The sequence below is a fragment of the Rhamphochromis sp. 'chilingali' genome, assembly GCF_963969265.1.
Source record: "Rhamphochromis sp. 'chilingali' genome assembly, chromosome: 17".
In the NCBI taxonomy this organism is placed as follows: domain Eukaryota; kingdom Metazoa; phylum Chordata; class Actinopteri; order Cichliformes; family Cichlidae; genus Rhamphochromis; species Rhamphochromis sp. 'chilingali'.
The window spans coordinates 10,666,848-10,687,791 of record NC_137944.1 but is presented as its reverse complement, the minus strand read 5'-3'; the positions used below and the strand labels follow the sequence as shown (position 1 = coordinate 10,687,791).

Genomic DNA, 20,944 nt, shown 5'->3' with positions numbered 1-20,944 from the left:
GCAAGAGTACTGACAGGGACTAGAAAGAGAGAGCATATTTCTCCTGTTTTGGCTTCCCTTCATTGGCTTCCTGTTAAATCCAGAATTGAATTCAAAATCCTGCTCCTCACATACAAGGTCTTAAATAATCAGGCCCCATCTTATCTTAATGACCTTGTAGTACCATATCACCCTATTAGAGCACTTCGCTCTCACTCTGCAGGCCTACTTGTTGTTCCTAGAGTATTTAAAAGTAGAATGGGAGGGAGAGCCTTCAGTTTTCAGGCCCCTCTTCTGTGGAACCAGCTTCCAGTTTGGATTCGGGAGACAGACACTATCTCTACTTTCAAGATTAGGCTTAAAACTTTCCTTTTTGCTAAAGCATATAGTTAGGGCTGGAGCAGGTGACCCTGAATCCTCCCTTAGTTATGCTGCAATAGACGTAGGCTGCCGGGGGATTCCCATGATGCATTGAGTTTTTCCTTTCCAGTCACCTTTCTCACTCACTATGTATTAACAGACCTCTCTGCATTGAATCATATCTGTTATTAACCTCTGTCTCTCTTCCACAGCATGTCTTTTATCCTGTTTTCCTTCTCTCACCCCAACCGGTCGCAGCAGATGGCCCCGCCCCTCCCTGAGTCTGGTTCTGCCGGAGGTTTCTTCCTGTTAAAAGGGAGTTTTTCCTTCCCACTGTCGCCAAAGTGCTTGCTCATAGGGGGTCATATGATTGTTGGGTTTTTCTCTGTATCTATGAAGCGCCTTGAGGCGACTTTTGTTGTGATTTGGCGCTATATAAATAAAATTGAATTGAATTGAAATGTATGCAGTGAAGAGGTGGCATAGAGTAGAATACTTAACTGAGCAGAAAAGAGAATACCTCATGAATGCCTCCACAAGACAGAAGTGGCACAAAACCCTCCGCAATCTAAAAGTGAATGACATTGTTATCATCAAAGAAGGTATGTTACCAAGGTGTCAGTGGCAACTGGGACGTATAGTTGAAACTATTGAAGGGGATGATGGTTTAGTCCGTCGGGTCAAGGTTCAAGTAGGAGACCAAAGTCGGACCAAAAAACAGGACCGTGCTTTCAAGCCCCCCATTATCGAGCAGCCTATCCAAAAATTGGTGGTTCTTGTTGAAAGAGAATAATAACAAACATGTTATTGTCTGAGATGAACTGACATATTGACATAAACAATGTACCATTCCAAGTGGCAACTGCTCTATCATGGTCTGTACACCTTTATATTGGCTGAAGTGGTTTCATTTTTGTTGTTGTTCAGAATCATGTATGATTTAGCTAGTTTGTAAATCATAGCATGATTGGTGGGAGTGTAATGAACCGCTGGTCTGTACCATTGTCGGAGCTTTATGCACAGTAGCATTAATGATAGATGCGCTCAGAGGCGTGCCCTGTAACCTGTATAGAGCAGTCTGTCGTGCAGAGGAATAAACTGTATAAAGTCCATCTTAGACATGTGTGTCACTCAAGCTAGCAGCGCCCCATGAGAAATGGGCCGAATGTTTACGTGTTCACGTGTTCCCACTGTTGCCAAAGTACTTGCTCATAGGGGGTCATTTAATTGTTGTTTTTCCTGTATGTATTATTGTAGGGTCTACCTTAAAATTGACTGTTGTTGTGATTTGGTGCTGTATAAATAAAACTGAAAAAATTGAACCATTTTAATCTGGCTTCCGTTCATTCCATAGTACAGAAACAGCTCTAGGAAAAATCACAAATGATCTTTTGTTTGCAGCGAATTCTGGACTCATCACTATCCTCATTCTCCTTGACCTTATGGCAACTTTTGATACAATCTCCCACGGCATCCTTCTTCATAGATTAACATCTATTGGCATCAAAAATATAGCACTCGCCTGGTTTACCTCATATCTTTCTGGCCGTGCACAGTTTTTTTCAATTACTTATTCACAGATCACCATCTACTCCAGTTAAGTCCTGTGTACCCCAAGGCTCTGTCCTGGGATCTTTGCTTTTTATTATCTCCTACATCTAGGTAATATTTTCAAGAAATATAACATTCAATTCCACTGCTACGCAGATGACACCCAAATCTACTTCCAAACCTATAGTTACTCTCATACCCACATTTCTTATCGTTAAAGTGAAATCAAGGTTTCAGAACTTTCTTAAACTTAATGGTAATAAAACAGAATTTATTCAAATATGCACCAAATCTATACTGACTAAAGTTGGGACCATAAATCTTTCATTATTCATTGATAACTATTGTCATACCTTCCCCTCAGGTTAACAGTGTTGGTGTCATCATTGACAGCACTCTTTCCATCACGGCACATAGAAATAATATCACTTGGTCTTCTTATTTTTATCATTTATTTTGTTGTACTAATGTAATTTTGAGGATCTTTATAAATAAAATAAATAAAATTCATTATTATTAAATAGACTTACTCCTGGTAATGCAAACCAATCTTTCTACAGGACCGGAAACAAGCAAAAGCATCAGGCGCTACCACTTTCTCCCTTCCTGTCTGTTAAGGAGCAAAGGTTACACTTTTTTCCAGCTCGTTTTCCCACTGGGCAGTGGGCAGTCACATCAGAAGTCTTCCTCACTCCCAGCAGGGTTGTAGCAGCATCACGTCTCCCTTTCATGACCAGGAACCGACCCAGCTGTCTCAGGTTAATGCAGTAACATCTCCAGTGTTCTGGTAATTTCTAGACTGGATCAGGTGATTCATGAACCAATGAAGCCTTTCTTCTTTAAAATGACTGACAGAATGCCCCACCACCTTTGATATTGTGTGATACCTTAGTTTAGGATCCATGGCAAGCATGAGGTGAATAAATAGTTTCATTTATTGAAACTGCATGGGAGGAGGGGGTGTTTTTGACCAGGGCTCCCAAAACATTTTTATTAAGTACTTCTCAAAGCAGAAAATGGACTACAGTGCTTTTCTACTCTATGTAACATTTAGACTCATGAATGCATCAGAGAGTTGGTTCCAAGAACCAACCAGCCATAAATACAATAAAAGTGGGATTACCGTCATGAAAATGTGGCAAATAATGTGAGCAGTCATATGTGAATTTAATTATGCTTATGCTTTAACAGGCTGATTGTGAATGTCTCCTTCATTGAGGAGACTCAGGGCTGGTGCTCATGTAGCACTTTCTGCATTTCTTGTGACTTATTTGTACACCAAGCTGAGAATCAATTTTGACTGATTTGCATTCTGAAAACACACGTGGATATTCCCATGAGTGTGTTTACCTGTGTCCAGTGACATCACATGTGCCTAAAGCATATTGGGACGACAGGTCGATAAGCAGCTGTGGGCCTGAACGAGCACAAACCTGTCCAAGTCTCTGAAATTCATACAAAACTTTATTGTCCCAAAAAACAGAAGAAAAACACCTGCAACCTGTTTGTGCACGGAAGGAGGTCGACTGAAGTTAACAAACAAACAAACAAATAAATAAATAAATAATGAGGCTGACAATGGCATGATTAATAGCGGTGTGTTTCAGGGATGAGTGAGCGATTTGATTTGATGCAACGAGTGTCCTGATGTAATGTCCGGTATTGGCGCTCCAGATTCAGGCTCTCCTCCTTGCTGTTGGGGGTGTCAGAGTTCATCTTTGAAGCCACTCAACACCAAGTGGTGACTCGCCTCTCGCTTGAGGAACCGGAGGAAGTCTTTGAGCTCGCGGGTGCCCTGAAAGCACATGGGAGATGTCATGTGACCCCAGAAGGAAGTTAACATAAAGACTTTATCTTGAAAACCTGTCAGTGGCTCAAGCTCCACCCTTACTGTGAAGCCTTGCCTTCACAAACTGCACAGTGTCCACAGTGTCTGTGTAAGCTTCAGCAAACTACCAACTATTAAACACTGAACTTTAGCTTCACTTCCTCCACTTGCAGCTCTGGATGAATGAGGGTGTATTAAAAAAAACAGACTGGTCCGAGCAGGAAATGTGGCTGTGTGTGTACGTAAATGACAACAGACTTTCAAAGTAAAATTCTTCATTTATAATCCCTGTAGGCTCTTCTTTGGTGGTGTATGAGCCTATTGTTCAGAAACAGCTGTAGTGCTGTTTCTGAACAATAAATGTTGAGTCAAACAGTATAAACACGTTGGGTTTTCCAGGAAAGACCACAGCCTGAAGTTACAGTGTAATCAAAGCAAATATTTGTCACCAGGAAGGATTTTTAACATCCAGCCCTTTACAGGCTCACATTAGTTATTATTATATATACACACACACTTTTATTTATATAGACCAGCTGAGGAATAAGACGAGGATTTAATTAATTAGTATAAAATCAGGACTTTAGCAGCAGTCGGCAGACCCTGAGGGTACTGCGTCCGTATGCCCTGTGGATGATAAATGAGAGCAGTAAAAAGCACACTGGTGTTATTTAGGGGTGCAACGATACACAAAATTCACGGTTCGGTTCGGTTCGATACTTTGGTGTCACGGTTCGATATTTTTTCGATACAAAAAAATGTTCATGCCTTTTTAATTTGTTATTTATTAAAATTATAAATATATATTTTAACTCAAAAGTACAGTTTTTAAATTTAACCCTAACCCTTGTGCGTGTTTTTTATTTTGACACCGAATGCGCACCTGCGGACCACTTATGTGCAGCCCTGGTTATTTAGCTCATCATATTGCAGCCACAGAAATTCTTTTGTCCATGAAACCATAAAGCTGCACTTTCTTTTTGCCTTATAGTCTGATTTGTCATAACTTCTCCGTTTTGTGGTAAGCTTTTCTTTGGCTGTCACTTCTTCACCCTGACCTGTCTTATTTGGCTCAGCAGAACTGAAATGCTTTTACACGCTCACTCACATAAGCTCAGCGATTCTCTGCGCGATCAACCTCTCACATGTTTAAGCTTGCTGCGGGAGATTTCACTTGTCATGTTTGCATAGTAAGCTAACGATTAATAAGACGATGTCAGAGGAATTGGTGCACAAATTATCATCACTCACAGATCAGTGCTGTCGCTCTCTATACACAGTTCGCACGATTGCAAAGTGAAAGCAAAAAAACAAGCGCAAATTCAAACGCGATTTCAATATGTCACATATTGACAGTGGCTCACCGATGCCAATGACATAATTACCCAGCTACATTTCCGAAAGAATGCAAAAGCATTGACATATATTTTTCCTTCCTACAATAGCCCGACGGGCAGGGCAGAGATAGATTTTGGTAGCCCGACTGAAAAAATCGCTAGCTCCGGGACGTCGGGCTAGCGATATTGCAAGCCCTGTATCTGATTGAGGAATCACTCATCTTTGGAAAAGAGAGTTTATTACAGAGAAATGTCTCTTTCCAAAATAAAAGCTATACTATCCGCTTCTTCTGGGCTATATTCTCAGCAGCATAAGGAGAATCATGTGCTAACAGCTGTCTAAATGACTCGGCTAAAGTTAGTAGCATGCTTGCTTTTTTTTGTCTGCTTCCACTTGTCTTTGCACTACGATGATGTCGGTGTAAATGTGCAGTCATATTCGTTGTGTTCCCGCTAGTGCTTTCAGGTTAATCTCGTTGAAATGACCTTAACGCCACAACACGGCAATTCTCCGTTAACGAGCTACCGCCGATCGCTCCGTGCATGGGGCTAGACGGCCAACACGTTAACGAGCTAACTGCGCTAACACACTAGTTCACACCAATGTAATTGAGCATTGCATGGCACATCCAACATACTGTTTTACTTTAGTCCATGACTCGCTTACCTTCAGGGTCATACGTCACATGAAAACCAAAATAATTCCAAACGCCAGATCTGAATGACGTTCAATTTGCCTGTTGCAAGGAGAGCTTAACTTCTGTCTCGCTAGCTTGCCCTGCGCTCTTCCTTCTGACTATGCTGTCTGTGTTGAGCGCTCAGTGGATCTGCGCTCGACAGTGCAGCCTAGGCGGAGTAGTCGAACACAGATTCACTGAGCACTCAACACAGACAGCATCGACAGAAGGAAAATTGATAAAATAAATTACAAATGTTGTATTGTTCGATACATATGCGTACCGAACCGAAAGCACTGTATCGAACGGTTCAATATCGATACGAATATCGTTGCACCCCTAGTGTTATTGGCTGCTCAACTTTTAAGATTAGGCTTAAAACTTTCCTTTTTGCTAAAGCATATCATTAGGCTGGATCAGGTGACCCTGAATCCTCCCTTAGTTATGCTGCAATAAGTGTAGGCTGCTGGGGGATTCCCATGATGCACTGAGTCTTCTTCACCTTTCTCACTCACTATGTGTTAATAGACCTCTCTGCACTGAATCGTTGAATGACTCACTTCTGCACTTTGAGAAAACGCCTCTTCTGATCTGTGCACAGATGTGGTTGTACCTGTACCATATCAGTCAAGAGCCTGTACAAGTGGAAGCAGGTGCAGTTTAATGGACCAAATTATGTCCTGTGTTTCTTCTGAGCTGACCATGAGTGGCTGTGGAGAAAAATGAGTGTCTGTACTTTGCAGTGCTCACACTGACCCGGGGGGTTAGAAAATTATTTAAATGTGAAGTATGAATGGGCAGACTCTGTGTTGACAAACAGGATGTATGTAAATGAGAAAATGGAATTTTTAAATCCCACTGACATATGCTGAGAGAAGCCGCAGACTGCAGGTGTGGACCTGAGCTGGTGCACATAGGTGAGCACAGAGCATAATTAACTACCCATAAAACCCTGAGACAAGGCAGCTCAAACAGCTGTGAGGGAAAACTACAGCACAGGCGAGTGGGCTGCTGCAGATAACATTGACCTTAGATAAACTGAGAGGAAGCAACTTCGTCTAAAACTGTAGCTGAGGTCCATCTAGCCTCAGGTCTTGGGTATGCACTCAGGTGTCTTACCTGGTATCTGACGGGTTCGTCCTTCCTGCCTACTGGAGCAAAGTAGATGGTGGGAAACCTGCAGGCAGACACAGCGACATCAGACTCACACCTGGCATTGACTGAAGCATGTCACGGGAAACCTGAATCTCACCCTTGGACATCGTAACCCAGAGGGACGTCATTGGCCAGGGCATTCATCTTGGCAATGACGATTTTGGGGTCAGAGCGCAGCTGAAGAACACAAAGGTTTGACAATGATTTCACACAGAAATAAACCAGTAATATCTCCTTCAGTACAACAGGTCATTTTAGTGGGTGGAGCTACAGCACACAAGACCTCATAGGCAAACAGGAACCAGCACCAGGTCTGAGACAAGTCCCCATTTGAGGAAGACGGAAGATGTTTCAGAGTTTCTAAGATGTCATGTGACCTTTTGCAGATGTTTTACACACTCAGGAAGGGGCAGAGCCTAAGTGCAGCTGCAGTGTGAGAGTAGTTCATAATAGCACACACGATGCTACAGAAGCATGAGCTGGCAGCTTTGTGTGGTTTGTTGTGCACCTGCTTATTTGCGGTGCTCAGCTGTTGTTGAGAGCAGGAAGGCCATGTCACACAAATATATAAGACCCAGCCTATTCTTATTCTAGCACCATTTCCTTATTGTGTAGAGAAACTGTTCAAACTGCACTTTTCTTATACTGAAAATTAAATGTATAGTTAATAGTAAAACCGCCAAGGGGTTCATTTTAAATGTCAACTGTAACTCTGTTAAATAATTTACATAATTTCCTCAGGGATTATTCAAATATTCTGATTCTGATAAATCTAAAACACCATCATCTCAGATTTCTAAGGAGCTTGAAAAGAAAAATCTGGGACACTCCACCACTTTACCCTAAAACTGAAGAAGCTTCTCGGATGAGAGGCGAAAAGTCTTCAAGCCGCTTTTCACGCTACTTGTACGGCACTATGTTGCCTGGCGGATGGACATGTGACCAACATACCACTCTTGAACCCCGATCCTTCCGCCAGGCAACGTAGTGCCGTACAACAGCGGAACAAACAAAACAAATCGTCTTACGATATGACAAAAATCATGGACAATCCATAGAAAAGCCGCACCTGACTAAAAGCCGCAGGGTTCAAAGCTTGTGCAAAAAGTAGCGGCTTATAGCCCGACAATTACGGTACACTTCTTTTTCAATTAGTTAGCATTTTAATTATTATTATTTAATTTAATAATTTAGAACATAACAGCCCAGTACATGCACACTAGGGCTGCCACAAACGATTATTTTACTAGTCACCGATTATTTTTGCGATTAGTCGACTAATCAGATTATGTATCCATTGGACATAAAACATACAGCTTATTGCGCCAGCAGCATCTGCTCTTATATAACTATCATTAGCTTAGAGCTTTAAGTGTTTAAGGTATGTGCTAGCTAAAAATAAAGACAAGATGATAGTTTATTAAACTCCACTGAAACAATCTGCAAATTTCATTTAAATTTAATAAACTCAGCCGTCTGCTCCTTGCTATCTAAAATATAACAGGACACCGGAGTATATTATCGAGCATCTCACACTTCTGATAATCAGTTGTCTGATTGACGTTTATTCTGCTGTGTAAAAACTATTAACGGCAGCTGGCATCCTTGTACATGCAGTGCTGCCATGTTCTGTTTCAGTCTGTTATTACACTCTTAAATCCTACTACTTATTCCCGCGTCTTTTGGGATCTTACAAAGCTTCAAACGATGCGTCGACTATTAAATTAGTTGTCGACAATTTTGATAGTCGACGTAATCATGACTATTCGACTAATCGTGGCAGCCCTAATGCACACCACACCACAAACAGAATGCAGTTTCTTACTGAAGCACAATTGGGAATACCATCGGCAAGTCTGCAGGGCAAGTAGGTTCAAGTGTACAAAGGAAAAAAAGAAAAGAAAAAAAAGCAGACGCTCTGAGAAAGAGATGTCATACTTTTTGGAGATGTTTTCTTTTTTCCTTACATCATCTCACTGACCGGATTATTTCATATTAGAAGTGAGGAATGAGCCCAAATGTGAGTGAAGGAGACTGTAACGTGGAGATTAGGTTTTTTTTCCTGCAGAAATGCTGATGGATGATGGGATTTGCAATTATCTTCGATAGGAAACAGTTATGTTTTTGGTGTGATACGCATGCAGTAAGTAACCTGTGTTGTAGTAATCTGTTTGGTTGTGTTTGGCGAAAGAATATTTTATTGTGTAAAATAGCATTGATCACACCTTGCAAACATCTGCTTTGCCAGCTGATTGCACAGGATGGTACACCTGGTACAGAGAAGTTAGAGTGTGGACTCAAGCTTGTTGGTCTGGTGACTAAAACAGGGTCTTCACCACACAGTGCTTATTTATAAAGTGCTTTACAAATCCGCACATTACGGCTACAGTTGGATTTTCCTGTTTGAGTGAAGCTAGCCAAACAGCGAACACCCAGTTACTGCTAAAGCGACAGAGTGTGAGAGTGGACATTATATTCTCAGTATATGAGTGAGCGTACCGTTTCAGCAAGCTCTCCATAGACCGGCTCCAACTTCTTACAGTGAGGACACAACGGAGAAAAAAACTGGATCAGAACATTTTTATCCGGGTCATTCACCACCTGATCAAAGGACTCTGCTACCACCACCTGATGCACACAGGTCAGAGGTTACAAAGAGGTCTACAACGTCATTGATACTCACACAAGAGGCTTTGGCGTGTTTGTTTTACTCACTTTGACAGCCCCAGAGTTCTTTTCAGGTATCAGTTCTGATTTGATGTAACGTTTGAGTCGACCTGCAAAGTAATCTTCCAGGAACCTCTGCAGAGACGCACCATCCCTCCTAAGACAAACAAACAAACACACACAGTTACTTGTTGGTGCTTTCATTGTGAATGAGGTCAGAAAGCTGAGAAATGCGGGTCAGCCCCCCCAAAAGTTTGAAACAGACTTGGATCAGATAGTTCTGGTTTATTGTGACCCCACCCCCTCACCTGCAGAACAGGTGACATAGTGGTATGACTTGGCTACGCACGTGAACTCCTCCCTCATGGTGTACTTGTGACCCAGTCGGGTCCGGATGGTGATAAAGGGCAGCTCCCCTCCATCTGACGTCCCCATTCCAAAGTCTTCCTCCAGCTCCAACAGGAAGTCCTTCTTATTGGCTATAGAGAAGGTTAGACCCCGCCCGACATACTTAGACGCCACCTTCATTACCCTGAGAAGAAAACACACAGGGGAGAGGATTACACACAAACACTTTAGTCAATCAAGCTGTACATCTGGAACACATCCCCTCTGTGTGCTCGCGTTACCTGTTCCTCCAGTAGTTGGAGCCGGGGATGTTGTGATGGTAGTCAAGATCGTAGTACGCCGTCAGCAGGTCCCGGACTCTCAGACGGTCTCTATTCTCTATTGTCATGTGAGGACACAGACCGTAGCTGCACATAGATGGACACACAGAATGAGGCTGCGGTTCCTCTAATGACGTAGGACAGTTTTCCAATTTCATTGTACTATATATGACTGTGCAATGACAATAAAGAGTTATCTCTTAAAGACTCACATGTGATCTCTGATGAAGCGCCGCAGTGAGCCGATGGTCAGGTAGTCTCTGAAGATGACAATGCTGTCCTCAAAAGCATTGGCGAGTCTGGGAGGTCTGAACAGCAGCACACATCTGGAGAGAGAGACACACACACACGCACAGAAGTGAGAATAACACCTTTAAACTGTGACATCACTACGGTGATATCACTTAGGTGTGAACTCACTCTGAGTTGGCCCCATGCTCTTCGGCGAGCTGCAGGTTGGTGCTGTGAGCGAAACGGAACTGTTCTCTGAGTAGAGTGGCTGCCTTCAGGAACTCAGCCAGACGGGGGCTGTCCATACCTGAGAACACACCTGATGCAGACACATGCACTGGTAAGGGAGCTAAAGGGGAGTCAGAGGACCACAGACACCAAGTGTTTGCCTGACCCTGAAGTTAGCATGGCCATGTTTACTTTAAGGTTACTATAAGGTGATCATGCCATGCAAGCAATAAAACCTCAAAGGTGTACAGGTATCCAGACTGCAACAGTGCGAACAAATTCAACAAAAATGGTTTATTTGAAGAGTTTCAGTTAGGTTTCAGAGCTCATCACAATACAGAAATGGCTTTAGTGAAGGTTACAAATACAAAAAAAAAAATACAAAAAATTCATACACTAAGGTTAATTATGGAGTACCACGGGATTTTGTGGAAGGACCAATTCTGTTTGCATTATACCTGCTTCCCTTAAAAGGCATAGCAGATGACACCCAACTTTACCTATCCATCAAGCCAGATAACACACAACAACTATTTGAACTGCGTGAATGTTTTAAAGACAAAGACCTAAAGAGACATAAAGATAAAACTGAGGTAATTGTACTTGGCCCTAAAATTCTTAGAAACACTGCATCTAACCAGATGCTTACTCTGGATAGCATTACCTTAGCCTCCAGTAACACTGAGGAATCGTGGAGTCTTTAACCAGGATATGTCCTGGTATGTGAGGTCGAGCATTTTTATACATTTTGTTTTATGCACATCCTTCAGATTTTGCATGCAGCTTGGTGAGCAGTGATGAAGCCCGGAGTGGGCGTGCAGGCCATTGTTACCATTGCTCTCAGTTTAATTCTGCAGGTACACATAGAGATGTACCTGCAGATGTACCTATGTGTGAAATCTAACTGAGGATCATGCATCTTATGATTCTGTCTAGGTTAGGAGTGTAAAGGCTGCACTATGCCCGAGTACATTTAGAAGTCGTCTGTGCAAACCAGAGCGTAAGCCAGCACAGAGACACGTAACCAGGGTAAAAGTCATTACATAAAAAATAGGAGAGGCAGGTTGCTAACCTAGATTTGACCTCGTCTGTACAGTGGAAAGACGAGTGCTATGGCCTCCGGAGGGGAAGAGGACTGCCAAGAGGTTGTGATCATCCTGTCCACCAATGAGGGAATGCCAAGTCTAAACCACGGCCTCTCCCCCACAGTTTTAACCAAACAGATAGAAGCACAACTCAATATATAATCCTGTGTAATGCTAAGTTAGGCTTATTCTGTTTCAGGAAATTGGCTACAGCTAGCTGCTTGCAGACTATGGTTTTCTGATTGAAGGAGTACATGTTTTGTTTGAACTGTTTAAGGTGAATAAATACTTAAAGATTAGATTAAGACTACATCCCTCTTTTTTCTAGCCACCCCTCCAGGAGCCTGGTTCAGCTGGAGGTTTCTATCTGTTAAAAGGGAGGTTGTCCTTCCTACTGTCGCTAAAGCACTTGCTCATAGGGGTCATCGGATTGTTGGGGTTTTCTGTTTTCTTTGTATTATTGTAGGATCTTTACAATATAAAGCAACTTGAACACCTTGAAGCAACTGTTGTTGTGATTTAGCAATATATAAATAAAACTGAATTAAGCTGAACTGAGGGTTACCTAGGCAACAAGAGCCTGGAACTTTCACCTGTGACCAAGCAACAGCTACATTTCCTCATCGTTTGTTTCGTCTTCTGCTGTTTTGTTTATACTGATTTTATTCTTTAATGTCTGTATAACTTGACTTTGACAAATAAGAAGCACTCAGCCTAAAGCATGATGCAGCATACAGCAACACGCAGTAGAGGTTTTAGATACAGGCGACACGGGCAGTTGCTCGGGGCGGCATCACGGGCATCGGCAAAAAAAAAAAAAAAGAAGCTCGTACTCGTGCTGCCCCGACATCAGCCAGCGCATATTGGGAATGGCATAAGCACCGATCGGTTTTCTATCGCTCATTTGCTGGGAGTAAGGGCGCCCTTCGTTTGTGAGGTGCGCCTGCTGCTTGCGGCGCAGAGAGGAGAGGGCGGGGCGGCGGCAGGTTTTCTGACCGGCTGGAGCAAAATTTACAGTTTGATGATTTAAAGTCTCACACACAAGCCGTCGAAAGGGGAGGGGGGCCTGCTGCTTCCAAATAGAGCACATTTCATTTAGAATGTTGTAAATCCAAGCCCCTTATGTATTCATGATTTGAATCCTGGGTTGTGTGAAATCTCAGAAATAAACCTTAGACAAAGTGAATCTGTGAACTAAGGTGTAGGTCTGTTAGGTTATGTTGTGGTGATCCTTGAGTCCTCGAGGATTTGTGTTCATACTGGAGTGCAAAATTAAAACCAATGGAAGATGGACAAGAAAAGTTCAAAGCCATCAGCTCCTCAGTTTAGAAAAAAGAGAAAAGAGGAGGAGAAACGAGCAAAAGATACAGGTAAGCAGATGTGTCATTGGATAATGGCAGGTCATCCTGAAACAATCAGAATACTTTATTAATCCCTAAGGAAATTATGTGTGTTACAGTTGCTCCAAGAAGAAATGGTAAAAATAGTATCAGTAACAGACTAAACTCCAAACAATACATTATGTTACAGATTTTAATATTAATTAGTCATTGTCAATTGCTGATTTGTCCTGTTCTCATTGTATGACGAATTATGATGGCTGTTTGGTAGCTGTTTGCATACAATGCATACTCTCTGTGTGTGTGTGTGTGTGTGTGTGTGTACAACAGTTTTATGTTGATGTACAATCCTTAATATGTTTTGTGTGTGTGTGTGTGTGTGTGTGTGTGTGTGTGGGGGGGGGGGGGGGGGGGGGGGGTGCAGAGGGAGTGTTCGCCCAGGGCGCCAAATAGGCTAGGACCGCCACTGGCAACACGTGACCTCGTACCTACAATGCTGGCGTCATGGTTATTGACAAAGGCCTTCAGATCGTCTTTGGTCTTCAGGTGCATCGAGTCTGGACCAGTCTGCCTCCTCATAGTCTCGTAGATCCCCTCTGAACACAAACACACACACAGACAGAGGTTACATCACAGAGTCAAGTAACAGAGCAGGATTGGGATGCTCATAGTGTTTCCTACCTGCAGTGCGAGGACCATCATAGGGGGCGGAATCTTTGCCGTACCTAAAAATTCTCAAGGTGGGATAACCTGAGACCCCAAAACGACTGCACGTCTCAGAGTTTGTCGTACAGTCCACCTGCCGCACAGGTGAGACAAACAGATAAGACTGTTGTGAAACAGGTGTTCACAACAGTAATGAACAAGATGGACACATTACCTTTGCTAATTGAACACTTCCTTTCAGTCGACTAGCAGCTTTCTCAAACTCTGGGGCCAATTTCTTACAATGACCACACCTGAAGGAAGGGAAAAATAAAGGGATGAAGGAAAGGAAGGAGAAATAAACAAAGGAAGGGTGTAAAGAAACAGGGAAGGAAGGAAGGAAGTTGGAACGCAAAGAAGTAATGCGGAAAAGACGGAAGGGGAGGGAAGGCAAGGAATGAAGGAAATAAGAGCCACAGTATAATAAATACAAAATAATTAAATCAAGGGAAATGACGTAGGAAAGAGGTGGAGGAATGGAACGAGAGATGGAAGAGGACAAGCAGGTTGTTAGTGCCTCCCTAACAGCAGAGACACGATTTAAAAACAGCAGAAAACCAATAAAGATGGAATGATTTCATTTAAAAAATAAAAAAAAAAACTCAGGAAAAATCTCCCGCCGCCGGCCGCGCTAAACTAACGCCGATTCTTTACCAAGGAGCGTAGAATTTCACCAGCATGGTCTCGTGCTCTGTTGCCAGGTAATCGAAGTCCGCGTCCCCGAGCTCGAGCACGTCCCTTCGCGAGGACACAGCGGCGGGAAAACCAGACAGCACCACCAACGTGACAACAGGAAAAAAGCCCAAAGTGGGCGCCATGACGGAAGTAGAAGAAGAGCTGAGAGAACGAAGGATGAAACCGGTGATCGTTACTGGAGACTTCTTACAATGAGGCGGTGTTCCGGTGACCTCCAAATTAAAACGCTTCACCGTAACAAATAGGATTTAAAATGTGTAATAACTAAAATCAAACATCTTTATTGGGAAATTAAATATGTGTAAAACGAGAGCCTTTACAGACACCAATCCACGCCATTTTAATCCAGAGGAAAAACCTAGCAACACATGAAGGTCTGGTTACTGCAGATTGGGTAGTTTCCGGTGTCGTCTTCTTCTTTCGTTTTTAATGGCAGCTTGCATTCAATACAGTTGTACTACTGCCTTCTCTTGGCTTATACTGCTACATCGCTTCTATTTCCTTAACCCTACAATGCCCTTTGTATCCTATTTTTGATGCATGAGTTTCTGAGACCGCTATCTCATCAACATGATAAATACTTGCCATAATTTCAAAAACTCCTTTTTTTGTCTAGAATTAACATTATTAACAAAACGTGCCAAAAATGCCCAATGTATCAAGTGCAATACAAAAATAAAAGATAAACAAAAATATACATACAGCAAAAACATTTTTGTGGATTTTGTTAGAATGGTTAATCAGAATACTTTATTGATCTCTAGGGGAAATTATTTTTGGTTAAAGTGCTCCGGTATAAACAAACAGTAACAAAGAAAGACAATACACTAAGTAAGAATAACACAATATATACATAATAACCATCTCAGTTCCAAAAAAAATAAATTAAAAAAAATCGGAATTTTCTGGCCATTTTTTTTGATGGGTTGGGTCTTACAGGGTTAAATCCTCTTGATGAGTCTGGAATTTCACAAAAAACATCGCCGTCGCTTCAACTTCGGTGGTGGCTCCAGTGAGCCGGGCAACTCCAAGTCCGGCAGGCCGGGCAGCACATCCTTCTCCGAGCTGGGTGGGTAAGCTGTAGCGGCAGGGGGATGCAGATGAAGCTCATTAAGGAAAAATTCCTGTATGAGTGGGTGAAGCGAGTCCAAAAGCCAGGGGAGACCAGAAACTAGTCATTGTAGCTGGTTGGGTACAGCACGCTGAAACTCCTCTGGATGATTCAGCCACAGGTCACATAATCTATTCACTGAATAAATTATATCCTCCTTAAGCTCATCAGACAGGGTGAGTTCTGCTGGGTCCATGTACTGGTCGAGTCGTTCTGTCATGGAGGGCTGTGTGGCAGGCAGACAGGAAAGGTGGACCCAAGAGCAGGACTCAAACACAGAGGTAAAACTCAAAGCGCAGCTTTATTGCTGAGAAAAACCTCTTAGTAAATTAAACTCACCAGAAAACAAAACTCTGAACAGAGGAACTAAGAACTGAAACACTAGAAGAGGAACCCCTAAACAGGAGACTGAAACAAAACACACAGCACGTTGAGGGTACAACACAACAGAGAGCAAAGGCAAACACAGGGCTTATATACACAGGGAGTAATCAGGGAACAGGAAACAGGAGGGAGACAGCTGGGAGAGATTAGGGCTAACGAGACAGGGGGAGGTAAAATTGGATACACTGACAAAGGACTGGGACTATCAATATAAAACAGGAAATAAGAAACAAATCACAAAAACGCAAACTTCACACTGAGAGACAGACATAAAGAATATAACACATAAAACGGAGAAGACAGTGATTTAAACTAGAGGCCAGAACACCAAATAATGTACAGGTCCTCCCTGATTAGAGAGCTGGCGGCAGCTGATTGGTCCCCTCATCAGGTGGCTGTTTTTAAAAGATCCCTGCCCAGCAGTCGTCAGTCGTGACTGTAGTGATGAGATTTCTGGCTCTTTTTAGAGAACCGGCTCACTAAAAAGAGCCGGCTCTTTCGGCTCCGAACCAGCTCTTCAGGTTGTTTTGTTACTTTAATTGATTTATTATTAACAATAATATAAAATTATAATTAATTTTTAAAAAAATGTTCATTTACCTGTTACTACCACACACCAAATCCGGTCGTTGGTATTTCCTGGCTTGTGTAGACTCTAGGTAACAAAAGCTCAACACTGCATCTAGCATTCTGGAGCACTTCTGTTGTCTTTTGTTTTGGAGTTCGTACGTGTTTTGAAGGAAGACAGGCCAAGTAACCGTATCATTAGGGCCTTCTCTTCTTTTTTTAGTAGTTTGAGGAGGTTCTTTTGCTGCATAAGCAGTGAATCAGAAACAGAATAATTATCTTCACAATTACTTAATGCATGCACAATCATCCAGGTAAGTCAGTCCCGAAATGTGGAGTCTGTTCATCTGGACGTAGCGTTTTCAGTGGGAGGCGTTTTCAGTGGGAGAAAACGCCTCCCACTGAAAACGCTATGTCCAGATGAACAGACTCCACCTTTTGGGGTAGCTTCATAATGTTCCATAATTTACAAACCTCCTTTCAAAAAATTTGCTACACTTTCAACTATTTGTCATTTAACACAGGTTGTGGCAGGAGACCTCCCCTCACTGAGCCTGGTTCTGCCGGAGGTTTCTCCCTGTTAAAAGGGAGTTTTTCCTTGCCAAGTGCTTGCTCATAGGGGTGGTCTGATTGTCAGGGGTTTTTTTTCCCCCAAACCGCAGGGTCTTTGCCTTGTACTATTGATTAGACAATCAGACCACAGGACAGGTTTTAAAACCTGACTCTGTCCACCATATAGTGATTTTGAATGACTCTTTTTGTAGGGAGGATTGTAACAGCAGCATGGCAGCTCTGTGGGGCCTCTCAGAGTGCAAAGACGTGCACTTTGATTGGACACTCTAAATATCTTACATAATTTGCTTCTTCATTTGAAAATAAAACTTTCATATCAGAAAATGAAACAAATGTGTGTTTGTCAGAACATTTGAGTTGTTAAAATTAAATAGGTATAATGGTTTGTAGTAAATTTAATCTAAGTGTTGGTTTTGTCGTTGTAGGTTAAATGTAATAATGAGTGCCACAATAGAGTGTAAATCAAACAAGACACGTAGACTTTCAACTTTAATTCATCAGTTTTAACAAAAGTACTAACTGTTTAGGATTAAAAGCCATTTTTATACTTTTATACTCAAAAGTAATGCAAGAAATAGTCATAATTTTAAGTATAACAGTTTTTTAATGAAAGAAAATCTTTCAATTAATTTAGTCTAATTAATTAATTATTAAATTAATTAATAATGTGTTATGTCATGTCAATAATTAATAACATGTTGGAATAGTGCAAGTATAATTTGTCATTTTTAGAACATGTCTACTACCATCTTGTGCCAATACAGAATAGGACGTCACCGGGTTGGTTGCTGCTAATAGACTTAGCTGTTAGTTAAGTTAGACAAGTTTCTGGAAAACATCCATCCATTTATTTCTATTTTTTAACCTTTATACTGCAAACAGTCTCACAATTTTTCTTCTTCCTTCAAATAGTCTAAACCTGATTAATATGGCAGCTCTTTTCCAGTCTTACTAACCAACGAGTTTACACACATTTTTACAGCACTTTTAACACTAAACTATAGAGTGCCTTTTCTCTCACAATGCTGAGTTATCTGTAGCAGTTGTGTTAATTTCATTCTCTATTATGTGTGGAAGCTCTTTATATTTTATTATATATGATAATACATTCTTTGTACAGACAAGCAAAAGATAGTGTGCCACTTGTGTAAAAAAAAAAAAAAAAAAAAATTAGCTGCACAGCTGCCAGTACACTATTACAGTACACTGTGTTTGGTTAGATTCTTCCAATGTGAACACACCCAGACTTAGATCAGGAAATGCTGGTGCGGCGGGGCTGCGGTGCCGCTGCAGGGACGATGGACACACCTGCACAACATTGGCAATCACGCCTCGCCTGCATTAAAAGTTGTTCCTGACTGTCGTTGTTGTAAGGGGCGATTGTGGCTCAAGAGTTGGGAGTTCGCCTTGTAATTGGAAGGTTGCTGGTTCGAGCCCCGGCTTGGACAGTCTCGGTCGTTGTGTCCTTGGGCAAGACACTTCACCCGTTGCCTGCTGGTGGTGGTCAGAGGGCCCGGTGGCGCCAGTGTCCGGCAGCCTCGCCTCTGTCAGTGCGCCCCAGGGTGGCTGTGGCTACAATGTAGCTTGCCATCACCAGTGTGTGAATGTGTGTGTGAATGGGTGGATGACTGGATATGTAAAGCGCTTTGGGGTCCTTAGGGACTAGTAAAGCGCTATATAAATACAGGCCATTTACCATTTGTTGTTAGTGTGTGTGTGTGGCTGGCAGCTGCAGACCTGCAGCCACCTGTGAGTGTACAGCAACCGGAATAAAAGTGTGTTTGAAAGTGGTAAATTAAGAGTATGCTGAAAAGCATTTAAAATGTGGACCGTTCTGCCGTGGAGTTATTACACCTGGTTAACTGCTATTAAGAAAATGCCTAGGGTTACATCCACAGGTATTTTTTAAAACTGAGTTACCATCACCATATCAGTGTGAGTATTTAAATCAGTGCAACAGCATAAAAAGCGCCAAAGTTCATAGAAAATCACACCTCACTCTGTCCACTTAGAACATATTCTGCAGTAGGTATCCCTCTGCAACTGTTCTGAGAAGGACAGTTTTTCCATTGTATAGATCTCTTGTACAGAAGATATCCAGTCTTCAGTTGTTGGTGGCTCAGGCTTGAGCCATCTCCTTGTGAGCACCTTTTTAATGAAATCAAATCACTTTTATTGTCACGTCACATTACTGGTACATTGGTACAGCACATGTGACCGAGATTCTTGTGTGCAAGCTTCACAAGCAACAGTGGTGTGCTAAAATACAAGAAAAATAAGAAACAAGGAAAATAATATGGCATATAACTCTACTCCGCATTCATACTAAAAAAAATTATGTTCTTCTTGAAGTTTATATATTTTATTCAGGAATGACAACTGCCACACTAGCTGTTTCAGTTTTGGGATCTTTATAAATCTGCAAATAGTCACTGTACTTATTCTCCACACTATTATACAATTCTTGACAAATATCTGTTGTAATTCATGTCTTCTTAATATCTGATAATGATCTATCTACATTAATGTATTTCCATGCAGACCTTAAAGGCCACAATACTGTCTGATTAAATTCTTTGTCATATTATCCCCAATCCACCCAAAACTATTTTTAAAATCTTTTCCTCTTTCCAACAGTTTGTAACACTTTCTTAACACGATGACTTTTATTATGACCTTTCAAATGTATCCAATAATTTACCATTGACTTTTGTCTTCTAAAATATAGTGGCACTCCACCCGATTCTACTTGTAGGACACATACCGGTGTTGCTTAAAGTCTCAGTGGTTGAGCTTGGATAATATCCAAGTTTTAGCCACTGACCAATATACCATACACCTATAATCTATTCTTGAGTGAATTAATGTGGCATCAAAATTTGCACCCCATGTCAACCCTGCTAAACCCCTTATAATATTAAGTACCTTTTTACTTTTACCCATAATGTGCTCTGTGATTTTTCCAAGTTAATTTCTTATCAAAAACTAGACCCAAAAACCAAAACCAATCAAACCTTTCTAGCCCCTTCCCATACTAGTAAAACTGTTTATTTTCTCCTATTTTTTTTTTTTTTTTTATTTGTGAAAAACATGACTTTAGTTTTCTCAACTGAAAATTTAAAAATCCCATTCTACACCTCACTTTTCCACTTTACTTATCCCCTCCTGGAATTTCTTAATGAGATGGTCTACATTTCCCGCCCTTACCTATAATGCTCTATCATGAGCAAAAAGTAATTTACAGACATATCTTTAAAAATACCATTGATCATAACTGAAAATAACGTTGGGCTTACTACACTTCCTTGAGGAGTTCCATTTTCTATTTTTCTTGGCTCTGAAACGTGATCCTATTTTAACTTGAATAGTTCTGTCACATAAAAAAAAATCCCTTAACCAACTAAACATATTTTCTCCTATTCCTAACTGATGTAATTTAATCAGTAAACCCTTTCTCCAAGGCATATCATATGCTTTTTCTACATCCACAAACATAGCAACTACAATTTCTTTATTATTCTGAGCTTTCTTAATATCATCTTCCAGACATAAAAGAGGATCCATTGCTACGAAAACTACTCTGATAAGGCGCTGTTATATTTCTTGATTAAAAATTGCGCCGACCACTCATTCACCATCCTTTGCATCAGTTTACACATATTGAAAGTCAAAGCAATGGTTCTATATTTCCCAGGATTACTATGGCCTTTTCCAGGTTTCTTTATTGGCATAATTATTGCCTTTTTGCATCTATATGGCAAGAGCCCTACTTGTCATATCTTATTAAATAACATTAACAATT

The 20,944-nt window shown here is 41.5% G+C and overlaps 1 protein-coding gene across 1 annotated transcript; it reads right to left on the bottom strand.

Moving 5' to 3' along the window:
* Nucleotides 1–3,341: 3,341 nt before the first annotated feature.
* Nucleotides 3,342–14,871, bottom strand: LOC308384541 (protein disulfide-isomerase A3-like). Its single transcript, XM_080863062.1, has 13 exons — nucleotides 14,466–14,871; nucleotides 13,987–14,065; nucleotides 13,788–13,905; nucleotides 13,595–13,702; nucleotides 10,643–10,772; nucleotides 10,435–10,548; nucleotides 10,184–10,309; nucleotides 9,904–10,086; nucleotides 9,603–9,711; nucleotides 9,387–9,515; nucleotides 6,985–7,064; nucleotides 6,852–6,909; nucleotides 3,342–3,685 (listed from the first exon to the last, which is right to left on the bottom strand). Exons 1-13 carry the CDS (start codon nucleotides 14,627–14,629, stop codon nucleotides 3,596–3,598), a joined length of 1,488 nt encoding a protein of 495 aa, XP_080719188.1. The 5' UTR covers nucleotides 14,630–14,871; the 3' UTR covers nucleotides 3,342–3,595.
* Between the last annotated feature and the right edge of the window lie 6,073 nt (nucleotides 14,872–20,944).

Excerpts from the sequence above, each read along its gene's own strand:
- LOC308384541 (XM_080863062.1), bottom strand. The coding sequence starts at position 14,629 with ATGGCGCCCACTTTGGGCTTTTTTCCTGTTGTCACGTTGGTGGTGCTG. Across the intron at positions 9,712-9,903 it reads ACCATGAGGGAGGAGTTCAC|GAGGGATGGTGCGTCTCTGC; the intron begins GTGCGTAGCCAA and ends TGTTTGTCTTAG. Across the intron at positions 3,686-6,851 it reads ACGAACCCGTCAGATACCAG|GGCACCCGCGAGCTCAAAGA; the intron begins GTAAGACACCTG and ends ATGTGCTTTCAG.